We start from the raw sequence: 26,436 nt of genomic DNA, 5'->3' as shown, positions 1-26,436 counted from the left end.
ATGTGAGTATTAACGCAATACTATACTCCTGAAATGCTATGGTGTTCTAGATTTCAGAAACTCTCCTAGTATAGTTAAGTAAATTTTCATAGTATAGGAACACTAACTTACCTAAAAAAGCTCTTTTTAGAGTAATTTGACCCTTATTATAAAGCTACTAATTCTAAATAGCTCCTTACGCTTAAAGTATATACAAAAATATGTCATTACAGTGTTTGGGAGCAATCGTACAAAAAAAAAAAGAAATGAAGAATTCCAGAATGAAATTATCATTTGTAAACTAAAATTTTAGTTTAGTTTTACTTCATCCTAAATCAAATCGTATAATATTCACTTTCTAAAGGCTACACAGTGGAGGGGCAGGTTCAACTACTTATTTTTCACAGGTGCACAACCAATCTTGCCCATGCAAATTGTGCAGAGATGAGTGAAAAGAAGTGGAGATTTTTTCTCCTCCATTTTGTTTCCTCCACTGATCTTGTTCCATGTATGTCTCTATGAATAAAACTGAAAGAGTTACTCTCCCCACACAGTTAAATTTGCAAAGTATGTACAGCTGTAAGATAAAATAGAGAAATGCTAGCATTATATTGTCTTAGAAGCATTTTGATTTTAAGAAGGCCATAGCAAAGAAAAAAAAAGTCTTTAACATTTTCAGAATTGTTTGGCTGTGAATGCATGTCAATATTATGCTTCATTAACATTAATATTTGAATTCAATTTCCTTCTTTTAAAATGAAAAAATAAAAATCTATTGTATATATACACCTTTACTTACTTCTGTAGTTATTTGAAGGCATCCATAGCAAAAAAAAAATCCAAAACAACAGTAGCCTATATAATCATACTCCTAAATAAGTTAGAAAATTTTAAATCAAATTAAAAAAGCCTAATTTAATATTTAAATTTTAAGATGTTTGTTAGCTCAGCATTTTGTAACATTGAAAAAGTGTCAAGCTTCAGTGCACTGAAATTCAAACCAATCATTGGTGTTGTACGAGCCCTTGCAAAAAATCCTTTCACATATTTTGGCACTACTGGACTATTTCATCACTTGTGCAAATCAAGGAATGGAATGCAAATTTTGCATGACTTTTTATTAATTTTTGGGGAAGTAAATTTTCAACAAAATTACTTACTTGACTGGTTTGAGATATGCGACGCGTCCGATTATACAATGCCATGGAATCTCCCTCCCGTGTCCTTTCAATCCGCCATCCCCATGCCAGCATGGTTTTTAGTGATTCTTTGATTGGCCATCGATAAATTTCTTTCTCCTAGAAGGATGCACAGCCAACGATTACCTTGTTTAACATGCAGCTGTTCAGAGCAAAAACTTAACTATTGTACTTTTGCTTGATTATAATGAGATGAAAAAAAAACACATCAAAATAGGGGCACAAGGACACTACAATCAGGTAATAAATCCTATGAAATATTTATGTTTATTTATCATTTTAGAGGTTAGAAAAATTATGGCCAGGCAAGAGCCTGATGATCACAGGGATAAATAAGAGTCTTAATGGCATTAACTCAATACAAACTCAAAAGGTAGACTGGTTAATTATCAGGAGTAATGTGGCGTTTTGTCTGCTAGATGAAACAAAACAACATAATTACAGAATCTTTAAAAAAAAAAAAAAAAAAAAGTCTACATCAGAAGAGAACCCTGGAGATCATCTGGCTCATCCTTATGATGAAGTCAGATTACCTAACTTAATTGAATTAACCAAGATTATCAAGATTAAGTTATCTAGTTATCTAGATAGTTTTTTAATGTGCTGTGCCATGTCTTGAATAATTCCAGTCTAACACTTCTCTAGTCAACCAATTCAAGGAATTTTCAAGGAATGAAGGATGTCCTGAAAGTATTTCTGGTGAAGCAATTTATACCCCACAGTTCTTCACCCTGACACTGTACATGCCTGTGAAAAAAATAACTATTTTCTCTACAACTACTTTTTAGGTAATGCAAGACTGAGGTTAGACTCTTCTGAGCTTTCTTTAAGATGAATAAAAACAGCTCCTACAAACTTGCTCCATTTTCCAAGTTTTCCAATCTTCAAATCTAACCTAGTTGGACTTGAAGGTCTTTTCCAACCTGAGCAATTCCATGATTCTGTGATTCTATGCTGGAGGGGAACAGAAAAAGACTCAACTTCAATCTAATCTTTACTAAGTATCCCTGAATGACCTTGCTCTAAAAATATACCCATGTTATGACACTTGAGTTTCACTGTAAATTAGGCCAGTTATGTTGAACCACAAGAGAAAATTGTTCTGGTGGCCTATGTAGTGTACAGTAAAAAACTACTCCTTCTTCCTAAGATTATGAGGAATGCAACAACAACGCACTGGTGGGTGGACTAAGAAAAAAAAAAAAGAGTGGTGTAAAAGAAAAAAACAAAAAAAAAAAAAAAAAAAAAAAAAAAAAAAAAAAAAACCCAATGTGATATTTTCACATTAAAAGAAATTAAAAAATTTTAAAAGTTTGGTCACCCTGAGTCAAGAAGAATGACCAAACTCCTCACCTTTTCAGACAGTAATTTATACTGTTTCATTAATGGTTGCACTTTTGCAGATTCAGAATACGTTTCACCATATGTCCATCCATTGGCAAACTGAAAACAGTAATAAAGAGGCAAAGAGCATGAAAAATCCTATTTTTACTTTGTATAAAGGAGTGGAAGAATGCTTCTGCCAGTCCGTTCACTTAAAATGTCCTTTCTACAATTTTCTAAGTGAATCTTTATATTGTCTACATGCAATGAAAAGAATTATATTTAAAAAAACAAAACAAAACAAAACAAAACAAAACACCTTTTCTGAAAATTATTGCTTGAAGAAAACATTTCAAGATATTTTGTCTTTATTGACTTCCTCTAGATAATTCCACAGAGCAGAATAGTGTGTTACAGTTGAGGAATATTTTTAATACTTGGCCCCAGAAACTATATGAAATCATATAAATCCAAAAGGTGTCTGCAGTTTTAAAATTTTTATGTTTTTACAAATGAAAAAAAAGTCAGCAAAACTCTCAAATATTTAACCAAATATATTAGCTTAATAATCAGCAATAAAAATAATGAAATACTCAAAGACTATCCTGAAATATTTCTGTGGACTTACAGATGTCTTAACCTCCCAAAAATTTACTTCAAGAAAATTTTTGTTTATTTCTTACCTACATAACAACTTGGAATATTATGAAAAACAATAACATTCAGATTTAAATCTTTTTCAGATTAAGTGGATATAAATTAAAATTTGAAAATAGGTTTAAAAGGAAGAGAGATTTTACCTTTTCCATCGACCACTTATCATGAGAGTGTTCCGCATATTTGTTAATGAAATATTCTAGTTTTTCAGGGATTGTAATGCTGAAAGTTAAGGGAAAAAATAGCTAATAAATGACACATGTTAAACTTCAAATGTGTTTCAATGAGAAGTTTTTTTTAAAATGTTGAAATGATGCACCAATTTAAAGCATTTTATTGTGATGCTTTCCTCACACACAGTTTCTCCAAGACACAGTTATATCAAAGATGAAATCTGACCTATTTAATGACTTCGGAATAAAAACTACATCTGTTACAGGATTTTAATTTCTTTGACCCACATGTGTGGGAAAAAATCAATAAGGATATCCAGCACTTAGTCTTTTTGTTACTTATTTCTACTACTAGCATTCTTTTTTTTTTTTTTTTTTTTTGTGACTAAATATATAAATATGACCCATAGCTTCAGAAATTCAGTAGTTTATTACACACATCCATAATAAACTGAGTTAGAACAGTCTTTTTTTGCAAAACATCATGAATATTATGTATTTCTATAAATTTTATTACATACTTGAAGAACTTTGATTTATGAAAATTAAGGGTTTATTTTCCAACACCTCAGTGAACAGCTTAAAAATACTGTTTTAAAAAAACCAACACATAAAGATAGAAATATGCAAAAAATATGCTAGCCCTTAAGTAAAATTTCTTAAGCAGTAAAAGAAAAGCAGATGTCCTGGACCATCAAACAAGAGACAAACACAGAGAGAAACCTCTCCCAAAAATGGTTCAAATAACAGTATTTATCTGCATTCCAGATCAATTAGAAATAGCATAATCTTCCCTCCTTAAAAAAAGAATTGTGGCAGCAACTGTGTTACAGGGCCATGTACTGCAAAGCAGAAGAGCACGGTTTTTCACTTATAGGGTGATAAAAAGCAGATATGTAAAACAAAATGATATTGTATCCAGGCAGAATAACAGTTTGCAAGATCCCAAACACACATAGAGGACAGAAAGTACTGACCCAGCATCATCAATAGTTTGGGTTTTTTTGGTTTATTTGAAAGTGTGCATTTTAGAAGAAACTACCAGTGGTATAATAATTTGCATAATTTCAGAAATGTAAGAAATGGAAAAGTACAAGAAGATCATTATTTATAGCTTTATATAGGTAGGGTTAGGATTGGTAAGCAATGATTGCAGGACTGACACGTAAAAGAATAAAGGACTGGTTGGAAATGACACGCATGAAAGCAGTGCTTTCATTGTCTTGAATCATCACAAAACAGGGACTTAAGGAAATGAGGTGAGCAATGATTTTAGTATTGTTAAGGAACGTGTTCTGAAGTTTTGAGTATATTATGGCTGTCTAAAATATTCCTCTGAAAGGATGCCAGAAGTCATATCTCTGATTAATTAACTGATAATATAATACCCTCACTAAATTTTGTTAAATTTTTATATCTATATTAAACACATCATAGATGAATTTCAGTGACAAATGTGATTCCTACACGCCAGTCCATACTATGGGTTCTGCTATCATATTTCCATGTGTACATCTGTATCAACATACTGTGTATCAAAGGTAGGAATATACTGACTGCATTCTACTCTCTGAATGTTAGTATAGAAAGTCCACAAGGGCAATTGAAGTAAATTGCCTACAAGTAGTACTTTTTGAGTTACAGTGAACAACCATACCACTGTAAGACTATTTTATACAAAGGAAGACATGGTCCCAGTTATGTTAAAAAAAAAAAATTAGGACAAAAAATCTCTTTCCAATACCTATTCTTTCTATGAACTTAAAAGGGCAGATTCTGACATTAGGGAGAGAACAAAGATCTGCCTTCCTATTTATTTCCCCATTATTCAGAGTAAAAAAGAGATGATATGAACATATGATCATTATTGTTTTCTGTAGGTACATGGCTATTCACAGGCAATAGAATTAGTATCTTAGCACATGTTCATAATGGCAGGGATGATGATGTAGAGCTTCCTACTTTTCCAGTTCCTAAAAACATGCTCAGCAGCAGACGTACAAAGGTAACTGGAGAGCTCTATCTTCAGGCTGAAAATGCATTAAAAATCTGTTAGGTTTACCAACAGATTAGTAATGTAAATGAAGATTTATTGTTATCTATTATTATTTTAAAAAGAAAATAAAAATAAAATTCAAGGTCTACATTTTAGCTAGACGATGAGAATTCAGAAGAGTCATGACTAATTTCACATCTTATCAACAATGGATTCCTTTCTTCATATGCTCATGGAAAAAAAGTAGTTGCAACAAAATATTTTCTTACTTTGAAGTATCAACAGGTTGGGGATTGAAGTTTCCATCTGAATCCATTGAAGATTGTTTTTCCATCATATTGACATAATTTGATTCCATATAATCTGGAGGTAATGCCCCTGCAACTGCACTCAAACAAGGCAAAGCCAGTTTGAACAGTTCTTGTTCATACTTCTGTAGACCACACAAAGGATAGAAAATGAATAGTCAAAGGAAGCAATCATCACCATTGCTAAAACTGACATATGCGAAACCAAGCAGCCACAGAATGACTTTTTTAGTGCAAAAGTGAATTTTTCTGAAAATAAAGGCAACTGACTGCCCAAAACATAATATGGAACTACAGCTGGTGGTATGTACAGCATGTACCTTAATATCCATTTTATACTGTGAAGACCAGAACAGTACATAGCATTCAAGGTGAAGCTGCACCATTGCTAAATGAGTGGGAGAATCATCTCTTTCGACCAGCTAGCTATGCTTTGTTTAATGCATCCCAAAAATGCAGTTTGTCCTATTGACAGGGCACACTGCTGGCTCATATTGTGCATACTGTTGACCAGCACCTGCAGATCCTTCTCTGAAAAGTTTATTTGGAGGGACAGCAACCCTGGTTGAAGAAACTATAGTGTGTGAGGCAGAAAAGTGCAGCTTTCCGCTATCTTCAGATTTTTGAGTTTGCTTTCAGGGCTCTGAAGTGTTGACCTATATAGATATAGTTCAAGATTACTATGTTAGATGTAGATTTTTTAAAATTTATTTTTAATGAGCAGATAAATAGGTATACCTATCTGAATACTTAACAGGAAGATTTAAACTAGAAGACTAAAATTTTACTAATGTCTAAATTTTCACCCTGCGTTATTAACCCTAAGGTGGATAACACTGGGTTAATAGAAGATAGGTAAAAGTTACAGATTACAGAAAAGATGTTATACGTTTTTTAGTAGTGGTAGATGGATAATAAAATGAATTACCTTTTGAGACAAAGCATCAAAAATACCCCAGAACAACTTTCTGGATAAATGAAGTTCTTCTTCTGAGGCAGCACCAAAGTTACCCCATCCACCTGGTAAACAATAATACTTCCAGCATCTTTCATAATGATTTGTCAGCAACTAAAACAGAACATATTTTGAAAGCAAATAAAATATAACTTCTGACGTTCTCTAATTCTGGCACTCAACATCTACAGGCACTGCCATAAAAATTTTAACTTTTACAAAGAAGCAACAATATTCACTTACTATTTACATTGTTTGTGGACACATGAAAAACAGTTTTTATTTTTAACATTAGTGGCACATGCAAAAAATATGCACTACAGTGCATTGTGTTTCCCACCACCCCATGAACCCAGACAGAATTCACCCCCATCAGCATTCTGCTATCCCAAAAACTGCTGCAGGGTGGATAAGAGAATCGTGATACAATCTAGCTCCCAGTTACTCTTTACCTGTCTGAAAGATATTCAACTGTGTGACTCATCTCTTGTGCGAGCTGTAAAAATCTGCTACCTGCCTACCCTCCTGCCTTTTCTTGAAATTGGCAGTGAGCTTTATTCTCTGTCATTCATTACATGCAGTTAATTGTTATAAAATTCCAGATTATTAAGACGTCAAATGGTGCAAGGACCTTCTAGCAGGTATTTGTCAAACCAAAACACCACAGATTTAACATTTAATGGATCTTTTATGTCCCTGAGTCACAAACAAGATGAGAAAAAATTAGTTGGACATCTGTCATGAAAGGTAACCCCAAATGATTACAAATGTCTGATATTAGTGAAGTATGAAACCTAGACTAACCTGAGGTAGTCTGTAGATAAACAAAGCTTTTCCTAAGGCACAGGGTGCTCTTTATGAACAAGTTAGCAATAATTTTAATTCAGTGTTAATTTTAACAGTTACTCAGGAAAAAAAAAAAAAAAAGAAAAAAAAAGAAAAAAATTAAAAAAACAGTTTCAACATCAATTTGCAAAGCATGATGGCAAAATATTATAAGTGACTGCTAAGCTCTCTTTTTTTTCCTAGTGAAAACAAATGACAACATGGAAAAGTGCAGACATTTATAATATCAGTTTGTAGAAATAAAGACTGGTATTAAATAAACAAACAAGCCCTTGAAGTACAAAAATGAGGACTTTCTGATTATCAAAAATATATTCTCAATACTGTGAAATTTTGCTAAACTTGACATGAATCAGAAAGCAATACATATAACCAATTTGTATGAGGGATACTCTGAAAGTAATGCTTCCTATTTTATTATGTCAGTTCATGAAATAAGAGTTAGATGGTGGTGGTATTGCAGTAGAGGTTGAACATTCCCATATTCTGTTACATTTTGTTGCTGTGCAAGAAATGACAGCAGAGGGGCAGTCTGACAAAATGGTGTCTGACATAGAATTGCTGAAGGAAAGGTGTGGAATTAAATTCCTCCATGTGGGTGGAAAAATTTGCACCAATTGACATTCATAAACTGGCATAGTAAAATCCTGCACAATTCTGAAGAGTATTATGGCAAACAAAACAGATATATAATACAATTAATCCTGATATGTGGCTTTTGAAACAAAAAGAAACATTGAATAAGAAACAATGTCTTGTCTCACTCAAATTGTTGGTGGAAAAGAAAAGGATTGAAAAGGGCTGCTGAAAAGCGCCAATATGACAGGCAGTAAATTATGTATTTCTTAAAACCAGCAATGAAATCTGAAAAATCTTTAAAGAGTTTGCCATTTTGTAAAGGAAAAAAAAAACATTTTTCTTGTGCACAATTAATCAAAATGAAAATATAGGTTAAAACTGGAGAGAGCTGAAACAAAAGGGAAGATTAAAAACATATTGTTTAGATTTCCAAGCACAAACCCCAGAAAAAGAGTCTGTATTCCAAGAGAAACAAAAAACAATACAGATGTTCAAAGGAAAGGTACAAGCAAATTATCTTTGTGAACATACATATACTTCTACATCATTTTTTTTTTTCTTCACCCAAATGTCTCTATTCTATCTCCATATGGTCTTGGAAAAAAAAAAAAAAAAGATGGGGAGACAGATGGAAAGGACTTATAAACATTAGTTGTATTAGATATGGACATCATAACTCTACAAGGATGGATGCAAATCAAACTGATTTTCTTACAAGAGAAGAATACGACTGAAGATTAAAGTAGACATTTACCTTGAGAGGCATCTTTGCATGTTCATTTAATAGGGGAACATCAAATACTAATCTTCTCAGCAAGTGCTGCATCATAGAAGGTCTCAACTGCCTAAAAGCAGACAGACAATTTCAACAGGGTGTACCACCACAGTTGCTTATGAGTAAATAAATAATAAATAAATACATTAAAGCAATCTCTCAGTTCTATTCTAAATTCTATTCTACATTAAAATTCTTCCGATTCATTAAGTAATGGGATTTTGCTTGGAGCACTGAACAATCATGTCCAAAAAGAAAGCAAAGAAGCATGTATCAATGAAAAACTTCTCAGAATGTCATAAATTAAATCCTTTAAAAAAGCACAGGAAAACATCAGACCTGTATAAAGAGAAGTAATAAATCAGGAAAAAAAAATATCTGAATTCTCATACTATATATTATGGTCACTCTTCCACCAGCAGAGATTATAATGTGAATTTCTTACAACATACCTCAAAGGTACTGAAAAATATCTTTTTGATTAACAATGACATAAGAGCGCTAATTCTTCAGATGTATTAAATCAGACACGCAGTAGTGGGTGCCAACTGGAGGGATGGAGGAAATACATACAGTACGTATTTCAGAATGACAAAGACACTGAATCCTTCCAGAAAAATAGGGAACGCTCATTTCTTTTACTGGTTCTTAAGAAGGTCATGTATACAGAACAATCAATGTGAAATATAACAAATTTTTGTATGGTACTTTTGTAAAGCATTTAAAAGAGCTCTGGTGATTTGAAAGCCCAAACATCACTAACTGTCACTAGGGATTACATTTAACAGTACATTACACTACCTTGTAAGTGTTACAATCACAAAAACCTGTGATTGTAACTAAAAGTTTTTGAAACTTGTAGATAGAAGATGAAATTCCTCCATCAAGTGTCAGCGATGAAATATGACTATACCAGTCATTGAGCAGGATTTAAAATGTAACACAACATACATAAATATCTTCATTGAACTGTATGATCTACTGAACATAAACCACATTGACAACCTGTAAGGCTGAGGAAATTCAAATTGTACTTCACTGAATGCAAAATTCAACATTTCCAGAGCTTTGTTTTTTTGTAATACATCCTCCATGCCAAAACATTGCCAGCATATAATTTTTAAAAACTCAGTAAAGCAAAGTAACCATAGACATATTAGCAATTAATAAAGTAGCAAGCAGAATACAACCATTATTTTTAAAATGTCATAATCATGTTTCAGCAGAAATTCTTAATTTTGCTATTGATGGCACAGTTCTGTGTTCTCATATGTGACCTTATACAGAGATCACTTTAGCAACTCACATTCCTCTACAGACAAGAATACGTTCTTACCCACAGATAGAAAGTAAACACTCCTCAATGGAATCTCGCTGAGCTTTGGTAAGAGAGCAGCCCTTTGAAAGTCTGTACACAGTATGTAGTAAGGAATCAATAAGGGAAGCATGGTGCTCTGTGCCAGCAAAAAGAGGAGCGCATCTGGTCAACAGAGGCAAGACTGCTGTGCAAAGGTATCGATTCAGAGCTAAAGCCATATCTGTAGCACTTAATGCAGCCTACAAAGTAAGCAAGAAAGTAATTAGTTTTGTTTTGTCAATGTTGTTACAAATTAAAGGCTTTTGTTGCTGTTGTTGTTGCTCTGTTGTCGCTTTGTTTGTTTTGCTTTTTAGCCATTAAAAGGGGAAATATTAAAGCACAAATACAGATTTGAAACCCACTAGATACTGAATGTCTAGTTGCTTTTTGTTTCTGTCATCTTCTCACAGATGGCACTTTTTTATGAATTTGTATGAATGAAAGCGTGATCAAAATAATGAAACTGGAAACTGAAGATAGCTTTTCAAAAACAAAACAGTTTTCAAATTTACATTAAAGAATGTCATACAGTGGCTTACAAAAACATTCTGAGATCAGATAATACCAGCAAAGTTTACATTTACAAAACCCAGTAAAATCAAGCAGAAGTTCAAAGCAGGGAACAGATCCTCACTCATTTTATTCTTAAATAAAAATATAATTATTAAAACAAAAGTTTAAATAAAAGGTCAGACAGATAAATCAATTTTCATATCTTAGCCCTTATATAAGCTTTCTAAATTTGACCTTTCTGTACCAAGCCAACTAAGAAAAAATAGAGGGAAAAAAGGCTTGCAATAATATAGAAAGCTATTTTTAGAAGAAGTTAAAAGAAAAAAAAAAGAAAGAAAAAAAGAAAAAAAAAAAAGTTGTTAAAAACAGAGTTCGTGTCCCTAATGAATCCCTGGAGCAAAATTCCTGGGAGAAGACTTTCAGTTACATTCTTTACTGGCATAGCTGATCTACAGTAAAAGGTCAGAAATCCTCCTAGGAAAAGGCATTGGTTCTCAATGGATATGTGTATCAAAGGGGACACTATATGAAAGCATTATTCTGCAGAATTCCTTTTCACTGATATTCAAATATTCTTGAAACTAATCAGCAACAGGCAGCCCAGCCAGCGGAAGGCAACACAAAAAAAAAAAAAAAAATTAAAGAAAATGGCGAAAAATGTTTTAGTGTTCACTAAGATAGAGGAACAAAATTTACAAAAGACTCAAAATCTTACTGTATCTAAAGAAGCAGCGGCACGGAGATCTGGCAGAAAGCCAACTTCAAGAAGATGCAGAAGAAAATCCTGATCCTCAATTCCATAGACCCTGTCAAGGAACAAAACCATGGCTGCCTTGTGATCTGGGCAAAACCCCGCAGACATGTCAGGTTCCACCACAGTACCATCTAAAAGGAAAAAATGAAACTTCAATGACAAGGAACATCTTTTGACAGCAAACTAGGCTGTTTATGCTACTTCTCCTTGGAAGTTTCAAGTCTTTGTAAATATGAAACTATCCTCCTTGTGGCTTTGTTTACACAATGGCAACATAATGTGGTTAACTGAAAAAGAACGCATAAAGCAAATTCTACTCTGACAGAACTCAAAGTCCTTCAGTACTTTTCTGCTCATACTTTGTGTATAAAGAGACTCCCAACTGTTGATATTCTAACAAGATGAAAAACACTTAGATCATGCTAACTAATCTCTAGACTACCTACGCATTTCGTAGGAAATTAGAAAGTAATGGAATAATTCCATATCAAACATCCCAGGAATTAGACCTGGTAAGCACACCTGTGATGCATGACAATGAAACAACAAAGTCCTCTCTATCTGGAAACTTTCAAAATACCTGAAAAAAATTAATAGAAGTATTTTTAAATCTTTACATTTTCATTTTTGAAAATAAAACAAAATAATTTGGTATCCATGAGCTGTTCTCTATGCTATTTAGATAGCACTTTTAGATCTATATTGTTACTAGTTGGAATACAGATAAATAATTGTATAATAGAGTCATTATCTTTTTTTTTTATCATTTCTACTGTAACTTATCGGCATTCCTGTGCTGAAAGTTTTTAGACAATCCAGATTTTCTCTAAAGACACCCAAAAAAGCGTATATATACATATATACATATTTATTTTATATTAATGTTCACTCTACACCCAAGTATTGCAAGGAATCTTATGTAAGCAGAATTACATGTATGCTAGATCTATAACTTCACCACAGTTGTTGAAGAACAACTCTGGTGTCTTAGTAAAACCTGGTAGAAACAATCAGTAGGGTTAGAACAACAAAGGATTATTTTAAAGTACTTTTTTTCTAAAGTATGCATTTGCAGATTTTATCAGACTTTCATAAAATCTCTTCAATAAATTCATGTTAGTGATGTAAGCATACACAGAATTATAAATTACTGCATGCAGAAACATTTTTGAAACACGTTTGAAACATGATTTTACTTCTAATATGAATTATACATTGCTTAATTTCTATAATATTATGAAATACTGAAGGAAATATGTATATCAGTATACAATCTAATCATAAAACGTAAGAATTGGGTGGGAGAAAAGCAGTACAATAATCATCTAACCTTTAGCTATGGTTGGCATGTGGAATGGAATGCTAATTACGCCCACCAAATCTTCCAGTGGAATCAAAGACCTTAGAATTGACCGGATTCTTATGGCCTCCCCTTTCCCAGCATGTATTAGCTAAGGAAAAGATAAATAAAATATTACACAGGTCTTCTTTTTATCTTGTATATGTGCTCATAATGCGGAAACTTTGCAAACCATAAATACACAAGAATGCTCTCAAACTCATTATGTTTAGAATTGTAAATTTCAGAGAATCTGTACTTAATTGCTGTGTTTTGGATGCAGATATGCAAATACTAGAAAACTAAAGGATTTGTTACAATATTAGACCCATTTTCAGAATTGAACATCAGAAAAAAAAGGTGAACAAAGCATCAAAAATGTAGCACGTCAGGAGAAAAAATAAAAAGCAAAAGCAGACTTTCAGATGTAAAAATACATATTTTTCTCCCCTTCTGGCTAAACAACAATGCTTTCGACTATCACAGTTGTTGGTTTGATGTTTTTTTATGTTTCTTATTTTGGTGCTTTTGTTTGTTCTTATGTGTATATTGTTCTTGTTCAAGGTACACACTACCTATACTGAGATACTATGTAATCACAAAAGTGCTTTAGTACCCAATTACACGTGTCTTCGTGGAAAAACCCAACAGCAGAAAACCAATCAACCAGTAAAACTGTCAGTACTTTCCAATACATGAAGAAACAAAACTTACATGCATTTCAGGGGCACAACGTCCTAAGAGATCAATCAAAGCAGCATAAAAGGTCATGATTGCATTCCCCATATGAATAGTATCATCTTCTTGTTCTTCTATTTCACTGTAATTAGTTAATTGATACAACAATTAAACGATGAAAAAAAAAAAAGACAAGGTTTTTACATCAGCAATAAACTTCTTGTAACTGTTACAGCTTTTACATGGTGGCTTCCTCATATCTGCTAGTGGACATGCACAGAACGGAATCTGTAGCTAGAAGACTGTTGTGACATCTCCATTGTAATAATTTATCTGTCTCATTGTCAATCAGAGGACCAATTCTTAACTGAGCAAAAAGAATTCTGAAGAGGATACAATATTTAGATAAAGCCATTCAAATGTAACAATGTGGGAAAAGCAGCATTTGATAGAACATCATTCTCTACCCTCTGTGGAAGAATCTAATTGATAATTTACATATTAAAATAAAGAACTCATTTCATGACTAGGATTATAAAACTGATATACAAATATGATGACAAGGTAAGCAATTACTCTGCACCTACAGGATTCTACTAGATCCATTAATTGGGGAAGGTCCATCTCTTGTTGGATCTTCTGATATTTGTATTGCTTCCTCCATGGCAGCAAGTAGACCATTGCCTCCTTCTCCTCTTAGAGCTGGACCAAAACATTCTGGTCGACGAATAAGCAGTCTGACTACAACATTAGCATTTTCCTCCACACTCTCTCCTATCACATGAAATATTAAAATTTAAGTTTCTATCTACAATCAGAAAAAGTTACACAGAAATGCAGGATGTAAGGTTAAGCAGACACTTAAATACAAACCTGTTTAAATATCATGACAAAATTGTGTAAACACACAAATATATCCCTCTAATTATTATTAAAAGCTATGAAATTGAATAGGTGGTTTTATTCAAAATTATAAAACATGAGTGATTTGAAGTGAGAGTGTTAATGACAGGAGAGCTATAGCTGCCTAACACAAGCTGGACTGTTCAAATCTTAAACAGATGATGGGTCTTTGGCTCTACATTTAGCATAAATTTTATCTTAATCAGAGCTAAGAGACTTTGGACTTTAGGAGACTTTGTTCCACTTCCAATGGAGATGCATCCATTCCAAGGACTAAAGATAGATGTAACAATCAGGGAGTAGGCTCAAAGGAGCCTACCAGATCTGTGAAATGAGCATCTATGTCATTATATGCCTTGTATAATCTTACTCTAAGTGTACCATAAATTTATGTTAATAAGCTGGCTTGCAATATTATTTTAAATGAAATATTTAATGCAGCTATTTATTCAGACATTAGAGGAAGTTATAAAACTGAAAGGCTTTTATACTACCATTGCAAAATACAGCAAAACGAAGAAAATCCAAATATCTCTCTCCTTCAACTGGATTCCATCCAATGTCTGGATAGCCTTTAGAAATCAACAAAGGACAACTCTGCAATCCACATCCAGCCAAGTATCGAACCACCTATAAAGCAAGATAACGTTAAAAAAAAAAAAAAAAGATATTTCTTGTTAAAAAAAAAAAGAGAGAGAGAGAGAGAGAGAAAGAGAAAGAAGTAAAGTTTCAAAGCAAAGTCTCCACTTATATTGTCTTGAATTTGACTTCTACGTCCTGAACATCTTAACATCTTTATCAATGACAGAATCGAATGCACCCTTAGCAAGTTTGCTGATGACACCAAGCTGAGTGGTGCGGTTGATACAGTGGAAGGAAGGGATGCCATTTAGAGCGACCTTAATAGGCTTGAAAGTTGGGCCTGGGTGAACCTACAGGAGGAGAGTCAACTCTTTAAAAGGGTAAATAATGGCAGGATAAAGGGAAATGGTTTTAAGTTGAGGGAGGGAAGATTTAGGTTAGATGCCAGGGGGAAGTTCTTTACAGAGGGAGTGGTGAGGTGCTGGAACAGGCTGCCCAGAGAGGTTGTAGATGCCCCATCCCTGGAAGTGTTCAAGGCCAGACTGGATGGGGCCCTGAGCAGCCTGGTCTAGTATTAAATGGGGAGGTTGGTGGCCCTGCATGTGGCGGGGGGTTGAGATTCATGATCCTTGAGGTCCCTTCCAACCCTGGCCATTCTGTGATTCTGTGAACATAACCAAATAATATTTTAGGCAAGACAGAAGTGCAACTTCTTTCTTAGCTCACTTTCTCAACATTCCCTTATTTCAAACATTACAAACTGCAAAGCCTTCACTTTTTCTCTTTGTACAGCACTGCTTTGGTCTCCATATTTCTCTTCCAATCGCGAGCATTAAGTATTAGTCAGCTTGGTGACAGTCCTCTACTACATCTACCCATCTTTGAAAACTTATCATTATATTTAACTAACAGGTGCGCTCTTTTATTTTAAATTTGCTTTTCACTCTTTTTCTTGCTTGCTTTTTAAACATGAATCTGTTTTATATTCACTGTTATTCAGATTGACAGCCACAGTAGTAGTTTTCAGTTCTCTCTCTCCTTTCTGAATTTTAATGCACTATCTATTCTCAGTAAGCCCCTCCTGGCTGCTCCCAATCACCTTCTTGTCTTTCAGGTTTTCAGAAATTACTTCTAGCATGATTTGTTCTATAATCTTCCCAAAAGAGTCATCATCAAAAGAGAAAAACAAAGAAAGATTTTATCAATGGTTGAGGGTGGACACCACTATTGCTCCTTAATCAATTCCTGTCAGTTTTACCTGTACATGTAATAACCATAAACTCATCCAGAGTTTCAAAACATTAGCAGAAAGAGCAAACAATCAGATTCTGATAATCTTTCTCCAAAGGTTATTTAATATTTCCATACAATATTCTCTTGGATATTGATTATACCATTCTACTTTTTTATGGGCCTGAGCAAAGAAATCTTTGCCTTTCCAGAAGGTATGAAAATATGCATGATAAAATAACTACCAACCTTCTCCAGATCAGGCTCCCTTAAAGCTAATGCAAGTTCATTGTTATCCATTACAGATGCTGCTGCAACATCTAAAGGAGTTGATCCTCGCATAGAAGGAGAGGCTGTTGAAATAACATTTCATTTCAGTAGTAATTTAATAGAAGCTAACAATTTAATAGTACAATAATGAAAACTCGTTAATAAAACATAACATTCTGTAATTAGTCAGCACATGCTGACTAATCAGTTAAACTACTCAATTTATAGTCATCTTGCACTCATTTGTAACATGACATTAATAGTAATTCAAAACACAACTTAGATGTTTATGCTAGAAAACCTGTCCCACACATTCCCATTCTAATCACAAAATGTGTTTAAAGATGTTATTCTTTACAATATTCTTAACTGAGATTACTTTATTTTGAGGAAAAGATAAAGAAAATTTTATGTCCAAAAGAATGACATTTTATTTAATATACTGAAATTGAACATATCTTTCAACTTCAAAATATTAGAACATGTTATTCATTTCTGTTAAAGCAGTAGTCAATATAGTATCAGTAAAAGCTAATAGTTTCTTACTAACACTCCAAACGCATTTCACTTGGGCATTTTCTCTCTAAAAGGAATTTTGGTTTAATTTTCTGTTCTGTATTATATAGGACTTTTTTATACACATTCTGCACTAAAACGACTAAAATAAAGGAAGAAAGCATCTTCTCTGTAACACAGCAGCCTAGCAAAGAAAAGCTAGCATTTTAGGAAAATTGTGAAGTTTAATTCTTGGCACCTATATACTCATAGTCAAAATGAGCTTTGTATTTGACCCACTGGCATAGAAATATATTGAAAACTCAAAAGAATTAAACAGTACAGCAAGCCTCAGCAGTGAGAAATGAGCCACAGTTAAAGACTGCCAACATTCATCCATGACCCTCTTTATCAAAATCAAGATTTTATTCTATTCCATAAACAACTCAACTAAACACCAATTCTTCCTTAATGTCCAGGCATACACCATCAGGTGTATACAATATTACCTCAACTCACTGTTAATATTATGGTTTTGTCTGGAGTTAGCTATAAAGTTAATGAAGATATTTTTTCATTAGGTAAAGCAGAAGCTTTGAGACAAAAACAAACAAACAAACAAAACAAAGCACAGAGGAATAGAGAAAAAAATTGAGATGGTGAGCAGGGGGAGAAGAGAAAGAGAACAGTTTTTGTTTAGAAGATCACAAGCCACACACATTACTTACCAAGGCCAACACTGCTATTTTCCAATAAATAGCTAAGATGATCAAACATAGCTTTTTGATTCTGCCTACTAATGCGGCAAAAATAACATAGGAAACGACAGCAGTTTGCCACCATTTTTGGGAAAGTGATTTCCTAAAAATCAAGTGAAAACAGACTAAAGCTCAACCTCTAAAACAAACATAAGTGTTGCAAGAGATTATTTACGTAACAGTCATTTAACATGCTAGTATTTATGCATAGTGTTCATTGCATACCAATGAAGTTATTTTTAGGTTTTACTGTGAACTCAACAGAGCTCTAAGCCAATTAATAGCTTGCTGAATAACACAAATCTGATTATCAACTTGAAAATAAGAGCTGCATTCACAAAAATTCTAGATTCAAACGTGAAATAATGTGAATGTTCAGATTTACAAAGTGATATTCATCCATTTTTAATTAATTTCAAAAAAGATCCTTCAAATCCCTTTAAAACTCATTAAACATAATAAGTGGTATTCACATTTTTTTCTTAAAAGCACGTGAATTTAGTGCTAAATCCATCTTTTTCTAGAACAGAAGAATGGAATTTTCTAAAAACATGACGATCAATTATTGTGCTATTGAAAATTAGTAAAAGGTTGTGGTCTCAGTACCTCCAATGAGTGCTTGGAACCTTATAGGATAAGGCTTTGAACATCTATATTTTAAATTCTCTGTCTTCTAAGAGTAAACTGCTTTACCTTGGATTCTCCTCCACCAAGTACATTTACCATCACTTCCATGACGGTCTCATGCATGCCTAAAGCTCTCATGAGATTGGGATGTTGATAAAATACTTTATTATTCATGATGTCTCTACAGGAAAACAAAAGAAAAAAACAGATTATAATTTTTTGACTAGTTTGTTATTGTGTTATTTGTGAAGGTGACATACTGTGTAATTCTTCACCATCTGAAGTGATTCATCATCATCATCTAAAGTGAACAATTACTTTGGAACTTTTCCAGGTTCAGCCTCTCTCATCCTTTCCTCACCTTACCTCTGCCTCCCCTTTACCCACCATTACAAGATAATCCATTTCATTATGCATGTTAAGGAGTATTTGACCTTTCTTTTTCCATATAAAGCTACTGCTCTAATCACCACTTGATTACACCTGAGCATGACGCTTCTATATTTCCATTCCTGATCTAAAATTACTTTCTGACAAAAGTATGATATAATATTAGCTTCAAGTTTATATTCAACTCCTATTTTCTGATAAAGCACTCTTCAGAATATTTGCAGCCTCAAAATGCTCGACATCTGCCTTCAAGCTCAAGAAGAAAAGACAGTAAAAGAGAGAATGTAGATTCAGCTACCCTCTAAACATCAGAATCATTAGCCAGTGTTAATGTTATTTCATGAATTAGTAGTCAGAAGGACTATCTTCTACATATTTCAGCTGAATAGATTTTACATACTTAGAAATCATTCCTGAGGATTATAATGTCAATATTTTATTTCATTTTGTATTTGTGGTACATCCAATTAAAATGTGTATTTTAGAAAGTAGTTACATTTCTAACAACTGTAGTTAGTCATGAAATCCCATGTAACCCAGAATTAAATGTAAAGACAAACAGGTCATGGTAGAAAAGGACTAGCAAGTCACTATAGGAAATACTATTGTCCAAATAGACAGAGATGATAAAAGATGGACCCGACTCCAAAAACTACCAATACCACATGATGGAATTCTGCCAGAGCATACTAAATTCCTATTTGTCTACAGCAGCTTTCTTTCATGGGAATAATTAAATGCAGAAACTCAAAATATCACCCATTGACTATCCAGCAATACTGCATTATTTTAGAAAGCACATAATTGCTGACTTTATTGTGAAATGTCATATTTCAGAAAAAGTCAATAGCATTTCTGAGGGAACAGTTCTTAAGGAGGAACAAGTAAATCTTCCATTTCTCAGTTGAGAGAAAGGAATGTCTTCCACTCATAGCAAAACACTTGGCATTTCTAAATAGCAGCTGGAGCTCAGGTTAGGCTATAAAAGAACCAAATGTACAGCTGCGGAACCTAAGAGACAAATAAGACTATGATAGAAGCTATTAAGAATGGTATGAGGAACCAGCAGCAAGAAAACTAACTTAGCAGAAAATACCTCATTATTTTCTCTATATCAAAATTTCACATATCGCCAGACTGTTAGAATTAAATCAGCCTGACTCATAAATTCCTTTGTGGTAGAAAAATGATGAGGAAAACAAATGCTAAAAAAACAAAAACAAAAAAAAACAGAGTATGAAATGAAATTTACTGAGATTGGCTTTCTACCCACCACCCCAGACATAACCACATCAGAATCTAAAAATCACTCACTCACTTGAGTCTTAGCTTAATGAAACAAAACAATTCAAACAATTTACAAGTACAAAAGTGGATATAGAAATGCCATTCTATTTTGCCTGTGAACAGGTGACTTTCCCCTTTACCAAGCCTCACATTGAGTACATCGAATGGAAAATCAATCGGACCTGCTGTACAAAGGTACAAAGTAGTTCATAATGAATCAGCAAAAATTATTTATACAAATTATTTGCATATTTTAAATTTTCAATAAGCAGGGAAAAAAAAGGAAAAATGTTTTTTTGCACAATCAAAACTTCTCTTCATGTATTTCTGGCATTCTTTGTAAAACCCAGTCTCTTTTCTGCTCATTGCTACCTCTGATTGTGAATTTCTAAAACATAATGATTTTTAATCTCACCAGATATCCCTGATATGATAATGCTTCTTTGGAAAAAAAGAAAAGTGAGAAAAAAATAAACTTTTTGCTTGTAGAACTGACTAAGCTTTCTTTATACAGTTTTCTCCAACTGCAGTTCCTATTAAGCTATATTTTAGTGAAATAATTGTGAAAAAATCATACTGCATGAACTACTTCACAGTTCAAATTGTAACAGTTACATATAGCACAATAGAAAGATGTCATATGTGCAGACATTTGTATATTCAATTCCATTTGCTGAAAGCTTTAGGGATTTGTATGGGTCAACAGTTTCTAGTCCCTGCATTCACGTAAAAACTTCTGTCAAGTTGTCCATTTTCACAGTCATAGTATTTAAAATATGACAACAAAACATATTTTTGTACATATATATTTATTTCTATATATTTTTCTTACATATGGACATGAGGGAACAGCATGAAGCCGTGTGCAGAGAAGTTCAGGCTAGTTATTAGAAAAAGGTTCTTCACTTGCCGCTGGAACAGGCTCCTCACAGTAGTGGTCACAGCACCAATATTCAGAGTTCAAGAAGCATTTGGACAATGCTCTCAGACTCAGGTTTGATTTTTAGGTGGTTCTGTGTGGAGTGAGGAGTTGGACTCTATGATCCTTTCGCTTTTTTTTTTTCCAACTTAAAATATTCTACATTTGTAACTCTTCTCACAAGAAAAGCCTGACATATCACTTGCTACTCTCCAAAACTGAGGCATATAATGCTACAACTCAAGATCATACACAACTAATGCCAAAGTCTGCATTTACATCTATGTAGACGACTTACATTTATGTTTCACGCAACTTTATTAATATAAACTGGACAGCTAATAAATATCTGTACATAAAGAGACATCACCCACCCTAATCCACGAATCATAAGTTTCTCTTCCTCCTTCCCCATCCTGACACTGAGCAATGAACGGATTTGGCCAAGGGATGCCAGGAGATTGATTGTATCTTCCACGGACACACTGTTTATGGTGTAAGTCTTTGGTAGGGCTCGAACCAAGCCACCGATACCATCATATTGGCGATGGAGCAGTACAAACATGGCTCTGACTAACTCCGGGTCTTCTATTACTGATTCCTGGGCCCAGCGCACCATTGTGTCTGAAATCAATTGCTGAAGAGTAGCTGTGAAGAAAATACACAAATCATAAAATTACCATTAGTTTCTCATATCTCTGATAGTAGTCTCTAAAGCAGCTTTTTCTAGGGATTTCTACAGCAAACTACTAAAGATAAGTATAGTCAGAGTGTAAAAACAGAAGTATCTCAACAACAAAAGTCCCCATTTAAAATCAAAATACAGGGAATAAATCTAATAATCTAAAAGAAGCATGAAGACAAGCTTTTCACAAAATGAACAGATTTATTTATATACATTTTTTTAGACTTTTGAAGGAATTCATCTCTTTTGATTTCTTTTATATATATTATTACATACATAAAAAAATTATACTGCGGCAAATGAAAATGCGGCATCATTTATTTATGGGGCTAAGACCAATAAAAATTTTTGTAATTTTCAAAATAAAACAATTGAATTTAATCTATTACTGAATGAAAAGGACCATCAAAAGAAATAAATGAAAAGGCTCCAATCAAATAAACGGGAAATTGATGTTTGCAGTTTGAATTCAAGTTCTAACTAAGAAATTCATATTCAGAATCTCTATCGAGAATACCTGATCAGACAAATTTATCAATTGCAAAGGTTTGGAAAAGTTACGTGTATTAAAATACATAGAATATATAATATCTGTTAAGATTTGATACCCCGATTTAGAAAAATTACTCAAAATCAAGGAGTTAAGACAAAGTATTTGTTGAAAAAAAGTGAATACTGTTTTTTTTTGTGTTTAAGGGAACTTCAATTTAGGTTTGGAGGACAAGTAATCTAGGACCCTCAATTTATAATTGTACACTAGAAAATGTTGCCTAACTAATAAGATTTTTCTATGTCAAATGGGTAACAGAGAACGTTTGATAAGGGAAGTTTTATAATTGCTGCTGAAGTTCAATAAACTGGCAGATAAACATTCTGGTACTGAAAAATATTGTTTATGTAGCACAAATATAGAAAATGCTTTCAAATTACAAATTTTTATGTTGAATGCAACATAAATTTGGAGTAAACTAGGTGTAATTTCAGTCTAAACACACACAAAAAAAGTGAACACTCAAAGAAAGATACTGAGCAAGAAGAAGAAAATATTTGGTTTAACAAAGAAAAGAATCTGAGCTATTATATGGTAATACAACGTAAGGGAAAAATATAAAAAAGAGTAAAGTTTCACTACCATTGTTAAAACACTGCACTCTGGATATCTCCATTATCATAGCACATAGCATTTTTCAATATAAAAGCCCTTAAAATAAATAAAATAATGAAATGTGTTCTGGTTGATATTTCAGAAAGTACTGGGACTGAAACAAACAATAACAAAAAGGGACAAACACAATATTATGCTGCGTTTATTCTTCATGATGTATCACATGAGAAGCCTACCAGTTTCCCTCCCTATTTTAATAAATGCAATACTGCATCAGAGTTACCTGTGGATCTGTATCCTTTTTGCAATGCTGAATCTAAATAGCCTAGTCATCATGTTAAAAACAGAATCATAAAATCAGGTGGAAGCTTTTTTGATCTGATGCATTGAGTGGTACTAGTTCAATATTATATTGTCTTTGTACTAACAAGCATGTTAGAGAAAGAAATACATTTTGTAGAGTTCTAAGCTTACAGCAAGAAAAATGAAACAAGGAAATTGTAGGATTTGTCACAGAATCACAGAATGGCCAGGGTTGGAAGGGACCTCAAGGATCATGAATCTCCAACCACCCTGCCACATGCAGGGCCACCAGCCTCCCCATTTAATACTGGACCAGGCTGCCCAGGGCCCCATTCAATCTGGCCTTGAACATTTCTAGGGACAGGGCATTCTGCTTAAACCTAGTCTGTAATTATCACTATAACTGAAATAAGTTAAAATCTGCAAAGCTAGAAAGCATGGTTTTAGGAGGAGAAAAATATTTCCTCTTACACTTAAGTTAACGCTAATATCTGGCAGTTGATTTTTCATTATATCACAGGATATAATCACAGGAAAATCATAACCCATAATATTAAGCACTGACATTATGCAATCAAGTTAACAGTCCAGTTTCCCTAGGTATTCTATTTAGTCATCAAATAAAACCAAGTTTCTCCCAAACTCAGGATAATTAACCCATAAGGCCAGAAATTCATTCCTGCTAGTAGAGTAGCCAAATATTTAACTAAAAGTTCACTCCTGCTAGTAGCACAGCAGATTCAAAAATTAGAGTATTTGGGAGAACCACCAGAGAGTATCCAGTGAGTAGTGGTCAAAGGATCAGTGTTTGGATAGAGATCAATGACAACTGGCATCCCTCGGGGATCAACATCTAGACCATTGTTCTTCAACATTTTCAGTAACATCAACACTAGAACGAAATGCAACCTCAGTAAGTTTGTGGATAAAACCAAGCTATAGTGTGCAGTCAACACATCTGAGAGATAGGATGCCATCCAGAGAGGCTCAAGCAGAGGGCCCAGGTGAATCTCATGAGGCTCAACAAATATAAATGCAAGGTCTTGCAATCAGGTTGCGGCAATCCCCATTATCAACACAAGCCAGGGGACAAAAAAGGATAAAAAGGACTTGGGGATATTGGTAGATTGGTAGATATTGGCTGGACATGAGCCAGCAATGCGCCCTCAGCCCAGAATGCCAGCCTGCATCAAAAAGAAGTGTGGCCAGCAGGTTGAGGAAGATGATCCTGGCCCTTTACTCAGTAGTGGTGATATCTCACCAGGGCTACTATGCCCAGATGTGGAGTCCTCAGTACAGGAGAGACATGGACCTGTTGGAGGGCATCCAGAGGAGTGAAACAAAAATGGTCCAAAGAATGCTGAGGACAAGCTGAGAGATGGAGCTGTTCAGTCTGGAGAAGATAAGGCTCTGGGGATACCTTTCAATACACCTAAACAAAGGTCTATAAGAAAGGGACAGTCTATTTAGTAGATAGAAATATAGGACAAAGGGAAATGGTTTCAAACTAAAAGAGGGGAGCTTTAGAGTAGATATAAGAAAAAAGTTTTATACGGTAAGGATGATCAAGCACTGGCACAGGTTGCCCAAAGAGGAGGTGGATACCCCATCCCTGCAGACATGCAGAGTCGGGAAAGGCAATCTGATCTTTCTGTAGGTGTTCCTGATCATTGTAGGACTCACACTCCTCAAACAATTCTGTGATTCCATGGTACTATGACCATAATAAAGGCAAAAAATAAAAAGAAATCACAACTGACACGTAAAACAGTAAATAATATTCTATCATCCATTGGATGCAAGCACAACTTGGATGCCACTTCCATTACCCATGTGCCACAAGTAGAATTTGGATGCCACTAGTATTGACTCTTATAAAGTTGGAAAAGTAGAAAGTGACAGAAAAATTACAAAGTCATAGTTTTTAATTTTAGGCTGGATGGAGAAACTTTCTCCAAGTGTAGCTCTGCAAATTATTGTGCAGTCTTTTTTTCAGTTGGCAACTTTCATGCAAATACCGATTTGGAGCTGCCGCTGCAGATTTTACAATCAGGTTCTCATAAAGAGGACCTTGCTACAACTAGCCCGCATTAACTCAACAAAAATCAAGAAATGTTCTATAAAAATTATGAATGAGGATCAAGTGTGGGGGGAAAAAAAACTAAACAACAACAACAAAACCACCCACAATAGAAGTTTCCAATACATCCCACTGGGGAAGAAAATCTGCTTATCGTAAAATATAAATAAAACATTATTCCAGCTGAGATTGTTTAGAGTCAGAGCTACAAATATTGAGATGCACAGATGTTTCACTAAAAATCCACCTAGTTTTTGCTGAAAATGGAACTCTCTTCTCCGCTTCTCTAGTTATTTGGAATTCGGACACAATAAACTGTGATTTCATGTTGCTTACAGGATGTCTTAGCATCATCATCAATTGGCTTCTCAGTTTGCTTCTTCTTCAGATATGTAACTTTTTCCATTAGGTATAGGAGGCGACCCCTAATAGTTAAATCACTATTTCCATCCAAAGTTCCATCTTCATCCAGTTCAATTCCTGGAATCATAAATATATAACAAATAGTAAAATAATATGTTTAGACAAGTTGCAGCAATACTTTTTATTTTGTCTGTAGAAACAATCAAACTGAACTTTTCAGCACTGGTTCTGCTCGACCAGAACTATAAAAAAAATGATATAAGTTTAACCAGAAGTTTGGGAAAAGTGCAGATGAAGTATATGTACTAGGCAGGAAAATGCAAACAAGGATCATGTTATTCTATTAACCTACTGAAGAAATTGTGTATTGTAATACATTAGATACATAGCAAATATATTTCTCTGCTCAACTCACTACAGATGTTTTCTTTTTAAAGTTTATTTGTATGTTTTGGAACTGTGCTGAGAATTGTATATATACACTGTCTATAGACACACTAGGACTCAAATGATAGTAAGCAATTGAAGATTCCATTGCTTGAATTGCATGATTTTTTTAAAATTGTTTTTTAATTTTTTTTTCACATTCAGTACAGTTCCGTTTCCATTAGAAGTTATTATATTTAGTCGTAGGAGCGTTACTGATATTAAACTACCAAGGATTATCAGTAAATTCAAATTTTACATGGAATTACAATTACATAATGGCTAGGATGGAAATCTCTTGAACCAGATTAACAGTAAAGATATTGAAATGTCTTATCAGTTAAAATGCAGCTCTGAAATTAATCATATGAAATGTCTGTTTACCCACAGTTGCGATGTTCCCTGAGCTGTAGTAGTACTTCAGTGATTTGCAAACTGTCAATAGAAATGTCTCTCAGTCATTTCACTAGAAATGAACTGTGTCTAGCTAATCCAACAAACATGAGACTTGATATATATAACTGTTTAACCTACTTTGCAGTATATATTTTGAATACAGACTAATTTATTGCACTCAACTGT

General features: G+C 33.8%; 1 protein-coding gene across 6 annotated transcripts in view; it reads right to left on the bottom strand.

The window, feature by feature from the left end:
• Positions 1-26,436, bottom strand: part of RYR2 (ryanodine receptor 2) — a 341,086-nt gene that overhangs the window by 95,596 nt on the left and 219,054 nt on the right. For 5 of the 6 annotated variants that reach the window (XM_052696134.1, XM_052696150.1, XM_052696142.1 and 2 more), the window contains 17 exons: positions 25,402-25,545; positions 21,267-21,540; positions 18,363-18,477; positions 17,640-17,772; positions 16,396-16,499; positions 14,829-14,964; positions 14,019-14,205; positions 13,468-13,573; positions 12,745-12,865; positions 11,376-11,545; positions 10,127-10,347; positions 8,770-8,860; positions 6,564-6,704; positions 5,597-5,760; positions 3,302-3,380; positions 2,532-2,621; positions 1,140-1,277 (listed from right to left, as the gene is read on the bottom strand). In XM_052696134.1, the coding sequence (XP_052552094.1) occupies positions 1,140-1,277; positions 2,532-2,621; positions 3,302-3,380; positions 5,597-5,760; positions 6,564-6,704; positions 8,770-8,860; positions 10,127-10,347; positions 11,376-11,545; positions 12,745-12,865; positions 13,468-13,573; positions 14,019-14,205; positions 14,829-14,964; positions 16,396-16,499; positions 17,640-17,772; positions 18,363-18,477; positions 21,267-21,540; positions 25,402-25,545 (2,414 nt within the window). The remainder of the gene's footprint in view (positions 1-1,139; positions 1,278-2,531; positions 2,622-3,301; positions 3,381-5,596; positions 5,761-6,563; positions 6,705-8,769; positions 8,861-10,126; positions 10,348-11,375; positions 11,546-12,744; positions 12,866-13,467; positions 13,574-14,018; positions 14,206-14,828; positions 14,965-16,395; positions 16,500-17,639; positions 17,773-18,362; positions 18,478-21,266; positions 21,541-25,401; positions 25,546-26,436) is intronic. The other variant, XM_052696179.1, reaches the window with a different exon arrangement.

This window comes from Tympanuchus pallidicinctus, unplaced genomic scaffold, assembly GCF_026119805.1.
Source record: "Tympanuchus pallidicinctus isolate F22 unplaced genomic scaffold, pur_lepc_1.0 scaffold1, whole genome shotgun sequence".
NCBI lineage: Eukaryota > Metazoa > Chordata > Aves > Galliformes > Phasianidae > Tympanuchus > Tympanuchus pallidicinctus.
The sequence above is the reverse complement of the archived record's forward strand: the minus strand, read 5'-3'. Positions and strand labels throughout refer to the sequence as shown.